The sequence below is a fragment of the Cornus florida genome, unplaced genomic scaffold (assembly GCF_030987335.1).
Source record: "Cornus florida cultivar Cherokee Brave unplaced genomic scaffold, ASM3098733v1 CherokeeBrave_3.0.0_Hap2_Chr05, whole genome shotgun sequence".
In the NCBI taxonomy this organism is placed as follows: domain Eukaryota; kingdom Viridiplantae; phylum Streptophyta; class Magnoliopsida; order Cornales; family Cornaceae; genus Cornus; species Cornus florida.
The window spans coordinates 96,343,460-96,363,821 of record NW_026775575.1 but is presented as its reverse complement, the minus strand read 5'-3'; the positions used below and the strand labels follow the sequence as shown (position 1 = coordinate 96,363,821).

The window sequence follows — 20,362 nt, the reverse complement described above, 5'->3', positions numbered from 1 at the left end:
TTTTTTTTTTTTTCTCACATTATCTTATAATATTCATAAATTTTGCAAAATTAAACCCTTAAATTTTAAAATAACAAAATAGAAAATTCATGCAAAATTGTTTTAAGAAATAACTCATTCGATAAAAATATATATATATTTTAATCTTATCAAAAAAGATAATTTATTCAATAAAGATAAAAATAAAAAAATAAAAAAATAAAAATTAACTTTCTCTTTTCGTATATTTTTTCTTTCTCTTTTGGAATCTTGACAAAAGAAATAATTTTTTTAATAGTTATTTTTTATTATTTTAGTCCATCAGGCAATTTATTCAATATAATTTTTATTTTCCTGAAAAAAAAAAAAAATCTCGTCATAAGAGACCTTAAATATTGAAGATTATAGATAAAGAGATGAAATTGAAAGGACAGTTGTGTCATTTAAAAAGTAATAATTATTTTTGTAAAGTTACTCGCCTCCCATAATGAATACTACTTTACTTATTCAACAAATTTGATTGGTTGATAGAAGTTGATTTTCAATTACATAATAGCTAGTTCAATAACTGCTTCGCAGCAAAATAATTTTTTTTCATTCACTTTACTTTTTTTTTTGTTTTCCTTTTTCCATCTCCTTTCTTGCTCTCTCTATCTAACCAAATGGAGTGAAAAGTTCTAAGTTAGAACAAATGGGAAAAAAAATCCTAATAATTGTACATGACTGGCTTAATTCGTTTATGCATGAAAATTAAAAATTTTCTAAAAACAAAAAAGAAAATATTTTAATAATTTTGAAAGTTGAGTTATATAAAAAATAAATAAAAATAAAAAACTAACAACAATAATTTAAAAGCAAAATTGCAACAATAATACAAAAACCAATCCTTATTTAAGTCAATCAAATAAGTTCAATTTATAACAACCGTTGAGTTGTTGACCATACCTGTAGCTAGCTAGCCCAATTCCATGATTTGGTGCTCACCGGCCAGCCAGTTAGATTATTTTATTATTTTTATATTTTAATATTTCAAGTAAAAAAAATTAAAAAAATTTCATAAAAAATAATGACAGAATCAAAAAGGAATCATCAAATTAGTTCGAATTTGACGAGATTGGTCATTCTTATCACGTGTTAAACAATTATTTTTAAAAAATGTTTCAAGTAGATGAGGTAGATAAAACCACGCTACTTATTCGAAAATAATTCATCGGTCTCCCTATCATTATTCTAAAAATAAATTATATATAAAAGGAAACAGTGAAGGAAAAAAAAAAAAAAAAGATTGATGAGTTTCATTTTTTTGAACCAAATAGAGATTTTGTAGCACATTGCAGTGGAGCCCATTTTCAAAATCAGTGTAATATTACATCATTGAGGAATAAATTAATAAATAAAAAAAAAAAAACAAAACAAAAAATAGTGCCACTTCATTGAGAAGGAAAATTACTCAACACAAAAAAAATTTGGAGAACAAGTCTCGCATTTTTGCTGATGCATGGTTTTGCTAATACCTTACATATTGCCGAATAGCATCTTCACCTTTTTGCTTCCCATAAGGGTTGTTCTCACTAAATCCATGTCGGATTCCATCAACTTTACGCGCCGTCTTCCTGAACTTGGATGCGCTGCTGTCTATACTTAGATGTATCTTTGGAGGGCAGGAGAAGCAGAATGAACCAGCAACAGCCTTCCATCAACCAACAAATTCATTGTATTTAGTATATAACAGCATCATAAAGCTCTACCATATTCTGTGTCTACATGTCAACTAGTCATAAATAATTTACAAATACCATATTCTGAGTAATTCAGAAGCTATTTGTAACATTTATCAATTCAAAATTGTACGGGAACAACGTGATATGACCCAAAAAAATTTCTAGAGTTTAAATTAAATTTAAAATTGCAATAGTTCTGTGTTCCTAAGCTTGAATCATCCCACAAAACATTTGGCAAAACTAAATTATTCCGATGGGAATCAGGTGCATATCCACTTTTCGAGCATCAAGAGTAGAGTAGAGTCAAATCCGAATGGAGAAATTCCCCTAGATAAGAGACCAATTAATGAGAGAACATTTTGGAATATCCCTTCTACATCCTCTTCTAAACCACAGCATGAGAGATGTGATATAGAGAAACTAAGAGAAATGAACTAGAAGAGAGGGGTTGAGCAATTAAATGAAAGAGATAAGTCATATGACAAATAGCAGATGGTCACCCGGAATCAAAATCGACCCACCCCTCCCACACCTTAAAACTGAAAGAAGCAATTTATGCTTCATTTAATTTCCAAGGAAGTGAAGCTCAAAATTAGATTTTCTTTTCCTATTGCCTCCAGAAACAGATTGAGTAGTTCTAATTCCAATCTGGCCCTCAAATCCAGCCCCAACACTGCAAACCAATCATGGCCTCACTAGAATTCATATTTCTTATTCCATTTTAACATATCTTTAATCGTCAGCAATTAGACTCTAAACCCCTTAATCACACCGGTCTCTTTTAGATGCAGCAGCACTTTTCCCAAGTGCTATAATTGCTTGGTTCTTCTATCTACATGCATGAATTCATTTGAAAAGCTAAACAACTTTAGGCTGCCTTCAATCATGAATTCATTTAAAAGCATGTTATAAAACAGTAAGATTATACATGAACATAATTGCCATTTAAAAGGTCAGGAAAAAAGGTTGGTACCGTCAGATCAAGGCGATGAACATCAAAGATGTCCTTCATAGAATGTGAATTGTATGCTAATATGTAAGATCTATACGCATCCTTAGCGGACTTGTTTAAATAATAGTTGTTGGCCACCAACTTTTCCTGCATCAATCAAAATTGTCCATTTTTAAGGCCCAAACAGTAAGACATCGCCGGAGAAAATAAAGTGAAACATGCTGTGAAGAAGATATTACCAGGTGAGACTTCACTTTTGCCAGCTTATTCTCATCAAATTCGTACTCTTTAACAGGCACTTTTGCAGTCTGATATAAACAATAAAATAATATTTCAAATAAGAATACTAGTCAAACCTCAGATACAATTAAACCAAGTTAAAAGATTGCTTTTGTTTATTTTCTTTTATCCATGGATTATAACAGCGGTTGCTTTTGAATTTTCCAGCGCACCCTCCTTGAGGGATTATTGTTTAATAATGCAATTAAGGAAATTTTATATCCTTTCAGTGCGTTAATAAAGAAGAGAATTCCTCGCCATCAAAGATTTAGGGGGTTACCATCCCAGCCTTCATTTGGTTTCTTTTCTGTTTGGTCATTTATTTTTTTCACAAAATTGCATTTCCTCACATGGTAAAGTATACAGACCTTAAGGTAACTAAGAAACTTCAATTCTTCCGGAATCAAGAAAAGCAAAGCATTTCCTTTTGCACCTTCACCACGGGCAGTTCGACCAACTCTGTGAATGTATTCCTAAAAGTAGTTACCCAAAGGAACATGTTTCAACAAGGAAGTATAAGAATGGGGACCGTAACAATATATAGATAAATATAAGTATTAAACCTCGAAAGAAACTAATCACCTTGGGTTCATCTGGGGGATCATATTGCACAATCCAATCCTGCAAGTAGAGAAAAAAGAAAAAAGAATAATTCAGTCTTCATAATTTGTTTTATTTCTTCGATAGATGACAATAATTGATCTATGACAACCTTTCACATTTTTCAAATAATTTTGCCAAAAGATGCATTATATAAGCAAATAGCAATGGATTTATAAGCTTATAATAATCTATATTCAAAAATAAAAGAATACAACGATCATTAGCAGTGGTCAACACTATGGCTGCAACAATCCCTTTATGATGTAAAAGGGCTGATGTAACAGCAGATTACTGCCATTCTTTCTTTAATTTTTAAGAAGGGGAGATAATTTTATTCGTCATTACAAAATCCAAGGCCAACAAATCATAAAATAATAATGACGACGCAGATAACAACAACAATAGAAAAAAAAAAAAAAAAATAGAAAGAAAAAAAGAATAACATATAAATACTAGCATACCACGGCAGGAATATCAAGGCCACGAGCAGCCACATCGGTACATAACAAGATGCCCTTCTCTGCTTTGCAAAAATCAAAAAAAGTAGAGGTCCTTTTCTGCTGCTTTTGCTTTCCATGAATATCATAGCAATCCACATGTATGTATCTGAGAAGTTCTGAGTGGAATTTGACTGAGTTACATGAAGAGAAGAAAACCATCACTTTTTTTGAGAGGTTCCTCTTCAAGAAGGAATACAGAAGAACAAATCTCTTGGCACTGGGCACAACACAATAGCCTTGCTGCAGGCCTTCGTTAGTGACCTACAAGCCAAATGCCTTATCAGTTTCAGTGGAGATTAGAGATTATCACAATAAATAAATAGGATCCATACTTTTAACTTACTTTTGTCCTCCCATCATCCACATCGATGTAGACAGGACGTTCCTGAAACGATAACCGTGCAAGATCCTCAACCTGAAAATGTTCCTTTTCAGTCATTCATGAAATATTAAGAACTAAAAAAAAATTTGACACTAATTTCAATACCATTCAGAGTTAAAAATAGAGAAAAATGGAACTTTGTCACCATCAGTTCCTATAAAGCTAATAAAATTGAATCTTTTTTTTTTCAAAAAACAAAAAAAAAATAAAAGATTTTAAAAGTTGACAACAAACGTTGATGCCTGGAACCTTGGCAAAGAAATGAATGATCAATTTGACGTTTGAATATGTATACCTTCTTGGTCTGGGTAGCTGAGAAAAGAGCTGTCTGCCTCATCTGTACATCAAATAGCATCTAAATTAGTTCATTTGGAATTGTTAGCGAACAGAACAATGGAAACCAACAAAGCCCTTAAACAGTCAGCGAGGTTTTCTACAAGGCAGTTCAAAATAATAAAAGTTGAGGAGATCCGTGATGAAAAGTTTAATTGTTATTCCAAAATTGCTGACAACAAATTTCAAGACCCCAGCTTCAAGACAAGCCGAAATGATAGTGGGGTCACAGGAGTGTGAAGAAAGAAGAGGCGTTTTGGCGCGCTCTCTCTCTCTGTGAAGAAAGAAGATGGTGATCTGTGTGTGTGTGTGTGCAACAGATCCATGATGTGTTAATGCGTGTGTTCCAAATTTTAATTTAGGAGAAATTGGAGTGAGAGTGGAGTATTGGGGCTTGTCGATGGGGTTCATCAAGATCTGAAAAAAACCTGTATTTGGGTCTTGCCTATGAGCTGTGGGTAAAAAGTGCCTCATAGAAGCTGCAACTCTCTTCTTACCTTTTGTCTTTCTTTTTCCAGTAATTGCCCCGTCTCTTTCACTGCTAGTTAGTCTCTAACTTTTCCATTTTTTTCTTTTCAAATGTTGCTCTGCTGTATTTCTTCAAGATGTTACAGACAACCATGAAGATTTCAGTTTCCTTTTTCTTTGTTTCTTATTTATTTATTTAGAATTCTGAGTTATTGCAATCCAAGATGCGTTGCCATTTTACATTAGTCCCTCTGGCTACCATTTCAAAACTTCATATTTAGTGTAGCCAACATGTTCACATACTGACTTCTCAAAATTTTCTATTCCAAAGAATTCGCAATTGCTTCTCTAAAGCTCCATGGCACCTGGGCATTTTTTTCCACTTTCTTTTCCCTTTGAGCAACATAGTTGTTACGACAGTGAATCACGCAAAGAAATGAAATAACCAGTGGAGATTGATTGGTAGAAAATAAAATTAACAAAAACCATTTGAATATCTCCTGCTGGTTATTTCCTGAATAAGCTTTGTAACTTACTAGATCTATTGTCGGTCACTCAGAGGTACAAGTTCAGGGCCAAAGCCCTGAGATAACAAATGAGAGTAACAGGAGGCATGAGCTCTAGTTAATAAATTTGTGACAACCCACTGAAATATAATTAAAATATTTTAATGCTCAAAATTTTCTTATATTACTTTATTCATATGCATCTGTTTCCCGCTGATGTGGTGGTTGGATATATTCTCTCTAACAAAAAGTGTGAAGCGTCAAATGTAGTGCTATACAATGTATCAACACTACAGTTTCAATTTGTTTAATATGCTATTTTTACTCAATGGTAAATAATAATTTCCTTTAATAGTTAAAAAAGTATAGTTTAGCTGACCACTTGACTGATATACGAACAAGTATTTGGTTTTCCATTATGTCCATGGAAACAAACATGCTATCTTGTATTATCGTTCTAAATCCTAAGCAACATCCCTAGATATACCAAACATATTTTCTGTTCCCATTTAACCAGAATAAAACATCAACATGCTACTTATTTCAAGAAAACTATAAAATAGAAAGCACGTAATAAAGCCAATCACACCCTTAGTTTACCAGCATTGCAAATACTCAATGCAAAAAATTGTGTCTGCCCAATAAAATCAAATATCCTTTGCTTTGAGAAGATACCAATAGGAAGCAGACACCATTGTTAAAAAACTGGACAAGACTGGCTGGCTAATTAGACCGGAACACCATGACCCAGTCAGCCTACAAGTCCTATTCGCATATTAGACTACCATCTAGACTTAATCTAGAAAAAGACTCTTTGATGTGATGATTGAGACCTTGAACCAAAAAAAAAATAATAATATAGCCACTATAAACAGTGTATGCTCGCCTACCATGAGATCTATATAGTTGTAATGCTGTAGTAATACAGCCAATATGATAGCATTTTGAGTTGTTTATTTTATGTAACTTCTAATATTTCAAATATAGGCAAAGTGGCAAGGACAGTGAGCCTGAACCGCTGTTGAGCCGGTGGATACATGTTACAGCCACCAAAAAAGGTTGGTTTCCTGTCCAGCTATGATATCTATGTTGGACAATACTAATTTAATGGCAAAACATTTTGATAAGTAAATTAATGAGAAAACATGACAAAAAAATCTCATAACATATAAACCCTGCCTTATAACAGTTTGGTGTTGCTGTCATCAATAACAGGAATGAACAAAAGGTACTTTACCTTAGGTAGAATCTTAATAATTTGCTTCATTTCTTCTTCGAAGTTTGCCTCCAAAATCCTGTCAGCTTCATCTATGATAAGGAGCTGCAAGTCGAAGGAAATTTTAAAGAACTACAAGCATCTATATAATAAGATATGTGATGCATGCTAAATTTAGTTCCAGAAAGAAAAGAATTGGTATTCAGAAATATGAATGAAATAGCTATAATTCACACGGGTGCTGCCATACAATCTTTCAAATATCTGCAACTAACATAGAATAACTTTTAACAATGGAGAAAAAGAAAACAATAAACGAAGAAGTAAGAATTATTAGAAAGTCAAGAATTACAATTCTTGTCAAGGGGTAGCACACAATATTGCGTCAATGGTTATAGAAAGGTTTCAAATCCTTCCACGCCAATTTCTAGTCAGAAACTACTTTTCTCAAAATTTTATAGTACTGAAAAAGGCGATTACCCAGTATTTTACCTGCCAAAATAGGGTGTGGATAGAAAATAGTATAAACCTAACTCTCACCATTATTTGCACAAAGAGCCTTCTCTCAAACTCGAAACCCATTCTCATGCTTGACATTCCAAATTTTTACACGCACCAAACAACTGTCCCTAGTAATAAGATTAAGAAATGAAAACTAATCACTAAAGTACCTCCCATTAGTTTATTTGAGTATTAGCACTTTAAGGATTCTTTAAAAGATTATATACAAGGAATTAACCTTATGTTCAACATGTCTTGAACAACACCAGTTAAGCAATCCTGAAAATGTGTCCAACACCTTACGTCCTTAATTTAATTTAAAATAAAATTCGTATTTCAGGTCATTTTGAGAGCTTTATGACATGAGTGTCAGAACTTAGATGTTGAGATACATATTTCTTTTAGTATAGTAAAGAAAAATCAATATGAGTAGTAGTGTAAAATTTTAAAAGTTATTATAATCTCACACATGGAGATACATTAAGGTGATTTACCGATGAGAATAAAAAATAAAAAATAATAAGAAGAAAAGGAGTTGTACAGGACAAGGAGGGAGTTCTTTAAATGTGTGTGTACATATATATATCTACATATACTTATATTTTTTTTGACAAGTATATCTAATATGTATATATACAACCTTTTTTTTATTTTATAAAAACACAGATGCAGTGTCCCCGTGATGTTCTCTGTCCAACAAAAGTAACTACAAGTTACGGATTACAGTTATAACCATAAAATATTTTGATCTATTAATCATAGAGTAATTAGTAATATTTGTTATCCTATTAAAAATGTATATTGACATAATTTCACATGTATAATGTACTTCTTTGTTGATTTATCCTCAATGTCCTTGTGCCCGTGTCTGGTGCCTTATTCCATGTTTCAAGGACTTGCAGAGAATCTTTCTAATTACGGCTTCACCGTACACATAAATTACATAATGGATTTCAAGTAGCCACAAAATTTGTCTTATGCCGCAGAGAACCAATCTAGACCATAATGCGTGATGGATTTCAAGTAGCCATAAAGTTTGTCTTGTGCCACATAGAACCATTCTAGACCATAATACATCAGCTGCTTTTTATATAGTCATCACAAACAACATTCTTACCAGAAATCACTCCAAGAAGTAACATATGTTGAGATTATTTCTCCTAGAAGTTCCATCAAAGTACTGGCCCAATTAGGTTTCCACGGAATAATATTAATAGAATCTAAAATTACTTTAAGAAATATTGTTTATGGTTTTAGTCAAGGTCTTCTCTCATGTTGTGTCTTGGACCGCTACAATTAGGGCCATCTTAAAAATCTCTTTGGTTGTTTGAGTACAAGATCAGAATCAGATTCCATGCCTTAAAATAAACACAACATATGTTGCTTCTTGGAGTAATTTTTAACTTTCCCCACATGTTTCCATACCTATTGTTTGCTAAAAATAAACAATATATACATTTTTAGCAATTTGGCGTGAATTAGGCAATAAAACATGTTTCCTACACTTAAGACTACCATTTGATCAATTTTAGATTTTAATATGTAACGATAATCAAGTGATGTAGCCAAGCATTTAAGAGCACAAACACATCCGTGTACAGAAACTTGAGCATCATCTACCTTATTTGCTTATACAGAGTTGTACGGGGGAGCATTTGCTAACCCCTTTTGAGCTCCTGTTAAGCTTTACTCAATTCTATATATTGCTTGTTCAATAACCTTTCCCATTGCCATCCCTAATCAAGACCAAGTTGTCACATGAGCATGCACGGACCTACATTAGGCTCAGTGGGGGCTTCCACCCCCACTGGAATTTTATTTATTTCCATTATATACCTATGTTTTAATTAAAAATTATAAGACTGCCCTACTAATTTTTTTTATAATACTTTATTATTGTATATACTTGCCCCCACTAAAGTTTTGGATCATGAAAAAAGAGTAATCTCTCTCTCGTACCATGTCAATGGTAGAGCACATTAACCCAAAAAAATTATTATTTTAGTTTTGCATGTCTATCTTCTAATGATTGTATATATGGCGCTCCTACAAAATTACTGTATAAAACTATCATTGGTCTTAAAATCCAACACAAAGACGAGAGGGAAGGGAGGAAGAAACATGTTTATGCAACTTAGTGACTAGGTTGATCTAATAGCGTGTGTTTCTTGCTTGTATTTTTTTTTTTTTTTTAATACAATAAAACATACCATGGCAAAGGCATATTTAATTATATATATTAAGAGAAATATATTTAATGACATTGAAAAATGAGATGCAACATTTCGAAATGGTGAAAACTCATAAACTTAAATTATAAATGTATTGAATAAAAATATATTATCGATCAACAATTACATATTTTTATTTATTATCTTGGTTCAAAAAATTTTAATTTTATTATTATTCAATGCCGCCACTAGAAAAAATTTCTGGGCCCGTCACAGAAGATTGCCTCACAATTCACATACGTGTCCTTTAATATGTAATGACTGTCAAATTTTAAACCTAGAAGAATAATATGCTATCATCTGCCTTCCATTCAATAGCTTCATGCCATATGTTTTTTATACACTAAACTTTCTTCACCCTCCTATTCATGTCACCAAGAAAAAAATCCCACCTTCCAGTTGATTTGTGCAGTCCAAGTTTTATTTACGCATCAATCACCACTCTCTTAATTTAATGATTCAAGGATATATTGCAATTTGCATCATATCTTCAACTTCGATTATCAATTCTATGACAAGAGGCCACTAACTACATTAAAAAGTTTACAAACTATAAAATCTATTTAGAAGATATAGATGCTAAATAAGTGACCCACAAAATCATTTTGCTAAATTTTAGTAGTAAGGTATGACATAAATTGAGGTTGGACAATTGTACATGCCTCTACACGATACCTTTAAATTTTTATATATGAAGCCTTTGGTGTTTTGAAGATGATCAAGAAGTCGACCAGGCGTGGCCACCAATAAATTCACACCTTTCGCAATTCGTTCTGCCTCTGCCCTTCGAGCTGAACCACCAATAACCAAGCCAAGAGTCTGCGAGTGATACTTGAGAAGTTCATTTGCCACAGCATGTGTCTGCATCAATTGAATGGGTGATCAGTCAGGGAAGTGCAAGTCCTCTGCATATATAATGCCATTGCACATATATTTTCTATGCAGTTAGGTTGAAGCAATAACGTGTTCAAACTTTTAGATTGAGAACAAGTTGTAATGATGAATGAAAATTGCCTGTCAGATAAATGGAATATACGGTATGCAGCAACAGAATAAATGTTACCTTTTACTTCTATTGTATATACATCATGAGTGTATGATTATGAAGATTGCATAACCCACCAAATTTTCCCCCAGCAAAAAAGAAAAAGAGAAAAAAATGAGTAGTTACCTGTATGGCAAGCTCTCTTGTAGGGCAAATAATGATGACACCCGTCCCATTGCGAGGAGTAAAGCGGATTTGGTATAACAACTCCACGGCCGGCAAAAGAAAGGCTAGCGTCTTTCCCGAGCCTGTCCTTGCAGCTCCAAGAACATCTTTGTGTTCCAGTAGTGGTGGGATTGCTCTAGCTTGGATCTGCAAATGCAATTAAATGTTACAAAAAATATAAATTCCACATGGACTATAAAGATACGATGATACAAAAAAGATTATCTGCATAGAAAGATTAATATTTAGATTAACCTTGCTTCATGCATGAAAAGTGAAAAATAATATTCCTTGTACAAAGAGGTTATATATACATATACAATATATACAAAATGGACAAATAGATGTTTGCACAAGTTAATAGGAAGCAAGAAATGCAAAATAAAGCACAGAAAAATATGTCCCCATTATAACATTCCTAAGGTCTCTTTGATTTTTGCCATTGACAATGGGTCGCTAGTAGCATGCCAATATTGATGCGACAATCATATCCTCTCCTGTGATAATATGGAATTATTCCCTTCACTTTGTGTGACTTTGATTAAATAGAATTCATAAGAATGTGATAATATGGAATTATTCCCTTCACTTTGTGTGACTTTGATTAAATATAATTCATAAGAATAACCAACGAGGAATGAATCAATAGCTGGGTGTAGGAAGAGCTTTTACAAATTTTGAAGTTCACCATTTCTTTTCCTATGGTCTCTATGTCAAAACTTCCGCAATGTAGTGGGAGCATCTTTTCTTAGTTGCAATACAGTAACCTCCATTTTGCTGCTGAAATAATGGAAGAACATGGAAAATTTTTGAAACTTTTAAAAATTTCATTGTGTATTGTTTTCAAAAGTGTGTAACTCAATTGAACCAAAGAATTGCATTGAGCTCGGTGAAGTTATATTTTAATTCTATTTCAGTCCAGAGTAGCTGAAATTTTATTCTACAATTCCCCAATAACCAGACACAACAATATAATCAAATAAGATAAGTTCAAAATCTGCAGTGGAATCAATGCCAAAGTCCGAGCTTTACTCATTAAAATCAGTTACTGGACTTTTGAGATGTGAGATAAACACAAAATAGTACTCACAAACATGAATTACATGAGAAACAAAAGCTGGTCCCGATATATACATCTTGTTGAGCAAGACCCGAATTGCAACATATGCATTTATAAGACTCATAACCCTGCAGCCAAATGGATTTCCCCGTGACCTGATTGAAAGCTCAATTGTGGATATAAGCATCAAATTCAATCCGATCTAAAAGAGTTTCTTTACTCTGAAATCTTTAAGAATAATATCAATCAAATTCAAACATTTCTTTGTCTTCCTTTTTCTCAATTACTTAGCTACCAAATGGAGGGTGAGAATAGAGGAAAAACATAAAATTCAATTTTAACCTATTCAGATTTTACAAAATGACCTAAGGCATTGATTTTCAAATTTAAACGAAACTCAAGTCATGAAGAACATAGTCTAAGCCAATTAACTAGGAAATTAAAAGTTTTTCTTTTTTTATTCGCATAGAAAAGCTGATTTTATCTGAACAGAGCTCGAAGAGGAACAAAATAAAATACAGACATATAAGTGATTCAAATCACAAACACTGTATAAGTGATTTACCTGAGTCATGTACTGAAAACCCAGGTCTTTAATAGCATTCATGGTGAGTTCGGATATAACGGGCAACGCCGCGAACGATTCCGTACTCATAATTCCAGACCCAACCTTCACCTTCTTCTTCTTATTCGTTTTCTCATTCTTCGACTCATAATTTTCTTCTTCTCTCTCCTCGTCGTCCCCACTCTCTTCGCCACTTCCCTCTTCGTCCTCAACCAACTTTTTCTCTCTCTTCAACTTGTTCTTCTTTTTATTCTTTTTCTCACTGATAGGCCTATCAACTTCTTCTCTCTCTTCCTCGCCATCCATTTCTCCCTCTTCTGTTCCATCTCCGTTGGCCCTTTCCTCTCCAATTTCTTCTTCTTCTGAAAGAGTTGTCTTCTTCTTATCTCTCTTTCGCTTTCGATTCTTCTTCCTGGTTTTGGCTTCTTCGTCGAAGACATTGGTGTTAGGGTTTACTTCAGTTACTGCCATGGCGGCCACCGTTTGCTTCTCCGTTGTTCGCGTGGTTCGGTCCAAACGGCGGAGGTGATATTCTCTTTAGGCTGGGCAGACTAGGGCTTATGTGGTTTAAGAGCTCCTCTAGGGAGGAAGTCTACAATAAAATAGCCGAGGCTCCTCTGGATCGATCCCAATTGCTAGGTGTGTTGGGCAACGCTAATCTAACCCAGCCCAATTCGATTTTTCGCTAATGTGGACAATTATTTTGATAATTATAATTGAATTTAGGTTGAAAAATCACAATAAGTATTTAATTATGATTTAATTTGGGTTGAGGTGATAGCAACCGAGTCCAAAGCAAACTCGAATTTTAATATTATTTTTATAAATTTATTTTAATCTAAAACTAATTCAATATCACATTACTTATAAAAAATAAAATAAACTAATTTAATGTCACAATAATTTTTTAGTATAAAGATTGTTCATATAGGTGATCCGAATTTACCTAACTTTTTAATATGAAATTTAAAATTGAGTTTAAAAGTAAAAAGACGGATTGAACTCAATTTGAATAGTTAAGGTTGAAAGTAGAATTACGGTTGAACTTGAGTTGAACATTTCATACGTCGGATTGACCTATTAATCACTTGTAAGATTTTTAATTAAAAAATTTGATTATACAAAAGTAAATATGTTTGATAATCAATAAAAATATTTTATTTTAGTTGAGGAAGCATGTAAAATTGTGTTTTGAGAGAGATTTTATATTTTAGGCAAGTAATTTTTCTTAAATTTTTATATTATTTTGTACTTTTATAAAAATAATTTAATTTCTTATTTTATAAAATCATTGTAATGAAGGATTTTATGCTAACATTATAATATGAACTTTAAATTATTTTTTTTATCAAATAAACCAAAAAATATTACTCCTATATTTTTCTTACATTCCAAGAGTTTTAGAGGCCTGTTTGATATGCCTTTCTTTTTTGTATGTTTTTGTTTTTGCCAAGTACTATAACAGTGAAAAAAACGTGTTCGGTAAAAACTGTTTGATTTTGTACAGTGCTGAATGTTTCGTGAATAGTGGCAAAAAATCAAAATACCAATTTGATGTTTTTGTGTGTTTGCACATTGTGGCCTTTGGTATTGTAGCAATGAACAGTAAAATTATTTTATTTTTAAAAACTCTTAAATGACATTTTTAAATTAACCATTATATATTTTTCTAACTTGTAACATTTTTTATACCAAATATGTTTTTATGTTTTTGCTTCCAAAATATTTGCAACAAATGAACGTTACTAAATATACATTCGATTACTATTCAAAACACTCTATAACAAAACACTTATTTTGTTTTGGGTTAAAACAAAATGCCAAAAACAAATTGCGTGTCAAACAAACCCAAAGTTTGTGTGTGAGTACATTAGACATATTTATTTATTTTTTAACAAATAAAAAATTACTGACTATTATCAAAATAATGCTAAATTATCAATACTTATGAACACTTTAATCAAACTAATCAAGGAGTAATTTTTCCTAATCCCAAATTAAAAACCCCAATAAAAGTACTTGAAATTAAGTAATTCTTTTTCCCCTCTCAAACGTTAAAGCAAATACACAATTAAACTCAAAGACACGACCTCTTTATGAGAAAGAGGGAGAGATTAATCCATCTGAGTTAGTACACATTGGTTTATTGAATTTAAGTTGAACTTGGAATAGAAAAATCAATTTTATTTTATGTCAACTTTGGGTTTAGTTATTCCTAAAGTTGAATATAAAAATAAAAATCATAAACAAATTATTAAGAAATTAAAATTTTAAATAATTATAATACACAATAATTGATATTTAAAAAATAAATAAATAAAATGTTCCCCAACGGTCCACGGATTGTAAGTATATGCAATATAACATAATATTTTAAATATATAAAAAATGGGTTAAAATTTAAGCTCATGTTTTGACAACACATTCAAAGACCAAACTAGCAATATATATATATATATATATATTGGAAACGGAGTAATATATTAGCATAAGTATAATACATACATATATATAGAGAGAGAAAATGTAAAGAATGAAAGAGTTTGTGCAAAAGAGGGAGAGAAGCATGAGTGCAAAGAGGGAGAGTGAGGAATTTAAGCTCATGTTTTGACAACACATTCAAAGACCAAACTAGCAATATATATATATATATATATATTGGAAACGGAGTAATATATTAGCATAAGTATAATACATACATATATATAGAGAGAGAAAATGTAAAGAATGAAAGAGTTTGTGCAAAAGAGGTAGAGAAGCATGAGTGCAAAGAGGGAGAGTGAGGAAGCAGTGTTGTGGGCAGCCGTTGAAAGGGCAAAGAAGAGATGCAGGGCGGTGGTCGATGGAATAGAAAGATTAGATTCCTCAAAAATCACCCTTTCCTGCAAGCGAACGATACTCAGATTGGCCCACTCTGAGCTCTCTTTCCTTTCTCGCTTTTCTATATCACTCTCTTCCACTCCCAATCCCATTCTCAACTCGTCTCTCAGGTTGGTTTTCTCTCTCTATATATATACATATTTAATTTGTGTGATTATGTCTCTGTAGACAAGTATGAATAGGGTTATGTTTCATTATCATATATCTGCTCTGATAGCTTCCCACTTTCAAACATTTATCAATTTCTCATTCAATTATTGTTGCTAATGTGATGTATTGTCTATTTTTCCATGAAGTTATGGTTTCTTACTTGACGTGGTATATGAAATTATAATCTGGAGTAGTGTGGCCTCACTAAGGTCCATCACAAGTTCTTGTTCATTACTTGACTCTGTTATATATATATATATATATATATATATATATATATATATATATATAACAGAGTCAAGTAATGTATATATATATATATATATATATATTAATGTCTACTACACATTCAATATCCGATTAAAATTTGTAGTAATAGGGGCTTAAACAGTAGTTGTAGTTCTGAATTCTCCACATGTACAGAGACAAATATACACACACACCCACTTAAAAAATAAAATAAAATGTTTGATTGAAATCTGATCAATATTTGTGATGGAATGCTAGTGTTAACATTGGTCATCTCGAGGCAGTCTTACACATTCTTCAGCAACCATATATAAAAGGAGTTTCTCGTGTTTGTAAGTCAATTCCTTTGTCACAAAAGGGGCCAAAAAGTAATTCATGTCTGAAAGGCATCCATGTTGATATAGTCTGTAGTCTCAATGGAGAGCCAGTCTGGTTTATTGTATCAGATAGAAACCCAAAGTATATATCTTGGAATGGGTCTTGTAGAAATAAGGGCTTGAGAATGCGAATTGAACAAGTTCTTGATGCAGCCCGGTCCTCCATAACGGTGAGACCTTCTTCAGTCATCCTTTTCTTCTCAAATGGACTTGATGACAGTGTTCGCGGGAAGCTTGAAGATGAATTTAGAGCTTCTAAGTTCGGAATGGAGTTTTCTTACTTTGATTTTGGGTTCTCTGAAGAACTAGAGGGTGAATGGATTAATGTACTTGTGAGATCTTATCAACAGGCGTGTGTACTTGAAATAAATGTTGACTGTTCTAATAATTCCATTCCAAGGATTAAATTTGGGGTCAACGATTCACTCCTGGGTGCTGACAGACAAGACCTTTCAGAGGAGCACATTGGTCTAAACCTGGGTGGTTCTTTCTGTTCTCTCGTTTCAAGAATGATACTATGCTCTTTGGATGTAAAAGATGAAGAATCTGTTCAACCAAAGGACTCATCAGTTCAAGCCAATCTGATAAATTTGGATACAACTGCATTGATAGCTATTGTATCGGGAATCAGTAACAATGGTACAGAGAAACTCTTGGCTACACCCGAGAGTGAATTAAGAAGGCGGTTTAAGAGCAACTTCGAGTTTGTGATTAACCAGGTATATCTTTTTCATTCTTGTGCAATGTGCACTATTCTGCCTGTTTCTTTTTGAGAAGCCTAACCATCAGCATCTTTATGTACATATTACATGCAGAAATTGTCTTTTTTGTCTAGTGACTATGTGAATACTCATGCTTTCTAATTTTGGGTACTTGTATGCACGCATCTTGTCAAATCTATCTAATATGAAGCATTGGATGGAAAGTCACTAGTCAATTGCATATAACAAATATGTTTTTCCATAATGTTGAGCATTCTAGTTAATCTTTGAAGTTTGCGGTGCGTGCATAATGCGCCATTTATTATGTCTAATTAATCTGTGTACTTCGCCATTTTTTGTTGTCCAATCTTCCTCACCCACCCCCCAATCATTATGGTTGTGGTTGTTTGACATTGTTCTCCATAGAAAGAGTGCCTGATAGATGCAAACTGTTAGCAATTTTCTTGATATCTACACAGCTGTTATAATCAATAATAATGGGAGATTCAAAATTTGTTTATTAACAGGAACATGAAATATCTATTTCTTCTTTGACTTTAAACCACAAACAACTTTTTAAGTAAACACTCTCTGCACAGAAGAGGATCTTTTATACATCTTCCCAAGAAAACTGGCCACGGTAGAAAATATTAAAATTGGCGAGTTTTTCACAAATTCACATTTTTTATCCATAAAAGCTCTAATCTCTATTCGGATGAGTTATTTTTAGCTTCATATTCATCGTCACCATCCTTGCATTTCTCCCACCCAAATGAGGCAGCCGGTTCTTTTTAGCTTAAACATGAACAAGACAGGTAAAAACCATAATTTACAAAACAAAAAATAGTTGGTTGAGAGTTTCATTGCCCAAGATGTATGAAAAAAACATAATCTAAATTTAAATTCACTAGATATGTATATGCATCTATGACTATGTACATCTATTATTGTTGAAAAAGGTTCTAATAATGTATACTAAATCTCAAATAACTATTAGTTATGATGTAAGAGAACTATTTAATCATATATTCTGGGATAAAATTTGTCATACTCATATATTAATTATTGGAGGCAAGACTGCATTTATAATCTTGGCCAATATTCTTCATATGGCCATATTGCTTGATAGCCTAATATGACAGCTGCAGTGTATTTGTGGCACTTCTGCATTTCCTTATGGGTAATTATAGTAATGTCCATTTGGAATCTATCTAATTTTGATCTCTTGCCAGGTGATGTCTGAAATTGAAAATCCAATCCATTTGGAACTGGGTGGTATACTATCTAGAAAGAGAGGCATGATATGTGAAAGCGTTTGTTTCGAGTTTGCGGAGCTAGTGTCAATGTGTGGGGGGCTGAATGAGAAACTAAGAGCTGATCACTTAATAAAATGCCTCATGTAAGTTTTTCTGACCAATTTGTATCATTCAATGCAACAATTAGGTTGGACCTGCAGTAATTTTGATTGGGAATTATTTCAATTTATGACTATGAAGTGTCACACGGGAAAATGTAGGTATATTTTAAATCCATATGCACATTATTGAAATCAAGGTAGTTTTGCTTTGGTCATAATCACTAGGTTTTCCCTGCCTTTGTTATTTGCATATACATACATTCAATGATACTGGAGGGGAGAACAACTGGTTATCAAAATACACACACACGCGTGCGCTCGTATATATAGGGGATAACAACTGCTTATTAGACTATTTATTTATTATTATTATTATTATTTTCGCATATACATCCAACTCACCAACTTATTTTTGTTGATGATATTCTTTTGCCATCAAAGCCTTAGCTTGAGGGGTATGTCCTCCACCTCCCCATAGGAGAGGTTGAGGGTTCAAGCCCCAAGGAGTGAGTAAATATTTCATATCGGGAAAAAAAAAAATGGTTATCATTTGTGAATTTCCATGATAACTGTATTGTCAATGAACTTCTGGAAATGCAGACGAAAAGCCATTACAACTGTAATCTGTGCTTTATTAATTTTATTTTTTCATTATTATTTTTAATGATACCTTTTGTTGTAGAAATAGAAAAGAATGTCCAATTGTAAATTTTCCCTATCTACACAATTCTGCATTTATACCTCTTCACCTTATCTGTGCTGACCGGAACAATTTTCTTGAGTGAGAAGAATACCCTTTTAGTTTGGCGTAATCTTACCCAGCTGATCTAAAGCCAATGGCAATTGTAACAAGACATGGTGTGCCTGAACTAAAACAAGCTTGTGTCTATATTAGCTTGATTGAACTTTGACTGTTATAGACATGGTGATTGAACTTTGACTGTTATAGACATGGTGATTGAACTTTGACTGTTATAGACATGGTGATTGAACTTCGAACATGTTGCATGACTTAAATGTTTTGCAAAATTTGTGAAAGTGATGATGAAATTCTCCATATGGTTCACCTTTTAATCTGAAAATTATAAAGCTTTCTTGATTAATTGATGAGAATTTTATACAGAAGCAAATGTTTGTGAAATTTACCATGAATCCACCTACCATGGTTCTTTTAAGTGAAAACATATAGATCCATTTCGCCATTCCAGACTGTAACAATGTTCACTTATTTATTTATTATTATTTGTGCGTGTCTGGGTGGGTTTTTTTTTTTTTTTTTTTGTTGTGGGGGGTTGGGGGTTGTTTTTACGGTCCACATATTACTAAATAAATAGTACAATGACCTATACACTGTCATTCGATATTAGTCAGCAGTAATGAGTAGCAACACTGTATTTTCTTTTATTATTTCCTTCTTTTCTCAAGTAGTTGGAATAGGAAAAACTACACACAGAAGATGACTATAGTGACACTTGATTTTTTAGCTGAATTACATATCTTTATATTAAAACCAAATCATAAGTTAAAAATATCATAATATTATAAACATGTGCAATATCGATCATTCCTACATTTCGTTGAACTAATTATTTAAATAATCATTGCAGGATTGTGCCTGACAGTCCGTCAGCACGCATGTCGAGCCTTCCAACCACCAGGAAGCTATCCTTGAAGAACAAGGTTGTTTTTGGCAGTGGAGATTACTGGCATGCTCCTACTTTAACTGCAAACATGGCTTTTGTAAGAGCTGTTTCACAGACCGGAATGTCTCTATTTACCATAGAGCATAGACCTCGTGCCTTAATTGGTGATTAGTGCTCTATAGTAGTTGATGTAAATGATTTTGTATGTGTTCATGGAGAAAGCCTTGTAGTCGATAGAAGCCTCATCAATATTGTCAGAATGTAGCAGTTTCAAATTAGATGAATCATTCTCATTTAGTTGATATCACAAATGTCAAGTTTAGAAGCAGACATTCGCACTATGCCACTTCCATGTAAGGGTTCAAAGTTTTACAAATTAATGTGCTTACTTGACATGCTCATTTTGTTATTGTTGTTCATTTATTTTCTACAATAATTTAGGAGATTTTCTAATTTGCTTCTAAAAAAGCTGTAGTCAGTAAATTTATCTGATAAAGCA

The 20,362-nt window shown here is 32.7% G+C and overlaps 2 protein-coding genes across 2 annotated transcripts; one reads left to right on the top strand and one right to left on the bottom strand.

Annotated features, from left to right (window-relative positions):
- Positions 1–1,294: 1,294 nt before the first annotated feature.
- On the bottom strand, positions 1,295–13,129 carry LOC132307787 (DEAD-box ATP-dependent RNA helicase 51-like). Its single transcript, XM_059805652.1, has 12 exons — positions 12,507–13,129; positions 10,843–11,028; positions 10,347–10,532; positions 6,961–7,044; positions 4,712–4,753; positions 4,378–4,449; positions 3,996–4,295; positions 3,514–3,552; positions 3,300–3,404; positions 2,892–2,960; positions 2,674–2,799; positions 1,295–1,669 (listed from the first exon to the last, which is right to left on the bottom strand). The coding sequence occupies exons 1-12, from the start codon at positions 12,975–12,977 to the stop codon at positions 1,487–1,489; spliced, it is 1,863 nt and encodes a 620-aa protein (XP_059661635.1). The 5' UTR covers positions 12,978–13,129; the 3' UTR covers positions 1,295–1,486.
- A 1,809-nt stretch (positions 13,130–14,938) lies between these two features.
- Positions 14,939–20,282, top strand: LOC132307782 (uncharacterized). Its single transcript, XM_059805647.1, has 4 exons — positions 14,939–15,496; positions 16,044–16,881; positions 18,096–18,262; positions 19,828–20,282. Exons 1-4 carry the CDS (start codon positions 15,267–15,269, stop codon positions 20,033–20,035), a joined length of 1,443 nt encoding a protein of 480 aa, XP_059661630.1. The 5' UTR covers positions 14,939–15,266; the 3' UTR covers positions 20,036–20,282.
- Positions 20,283–20,362: the final 80 nt, after the last annotated feature.

Coding starts and splice junctions, on each gene's coding strand:
- LOC132307787 (XM_059805652.1), bottom strand. CDS start 12,977: ATGGCAGTAACTGAAGTAAACCCTAACACCAATGTCTTCGACGAAGAA. Junction 11,029..12,506: donor GTTTTCAGTACATGACTCAG/GTAAATCACTTA, acceptor TTGCATTTGCAG/ATCCAAGCTAGAGCAATCCC. Junction 4,754..6,960: donor TTATTAAGATTCTACCTAAG/GTAAAGTACCTT, acceptor TTTGATGTACAG/ATGAGGCAGACAGCTCTTTT.
- LOC132307782 (XM_059805647.1), top strand. CDS start 15,267: ATGAGTGCAAAGAGGGAGAGTGAGGAAGCAGTGTTGTGGGCAGCCGTT. Junction 16,882..18,095: donor TCGAGTTTGTGATTAACCAG/GTATATCTTTTT, acceptor ATCTCTTGCCAG/GTGATGTCTGAAATTGAAAA. Junction 18,263..19,827: donor CACTTAATAAAATGCCTCAT/GTAAGTTTTTCT, acceptor TAATCATTGCAG/GATTGTGCCTGACAGTCCGT.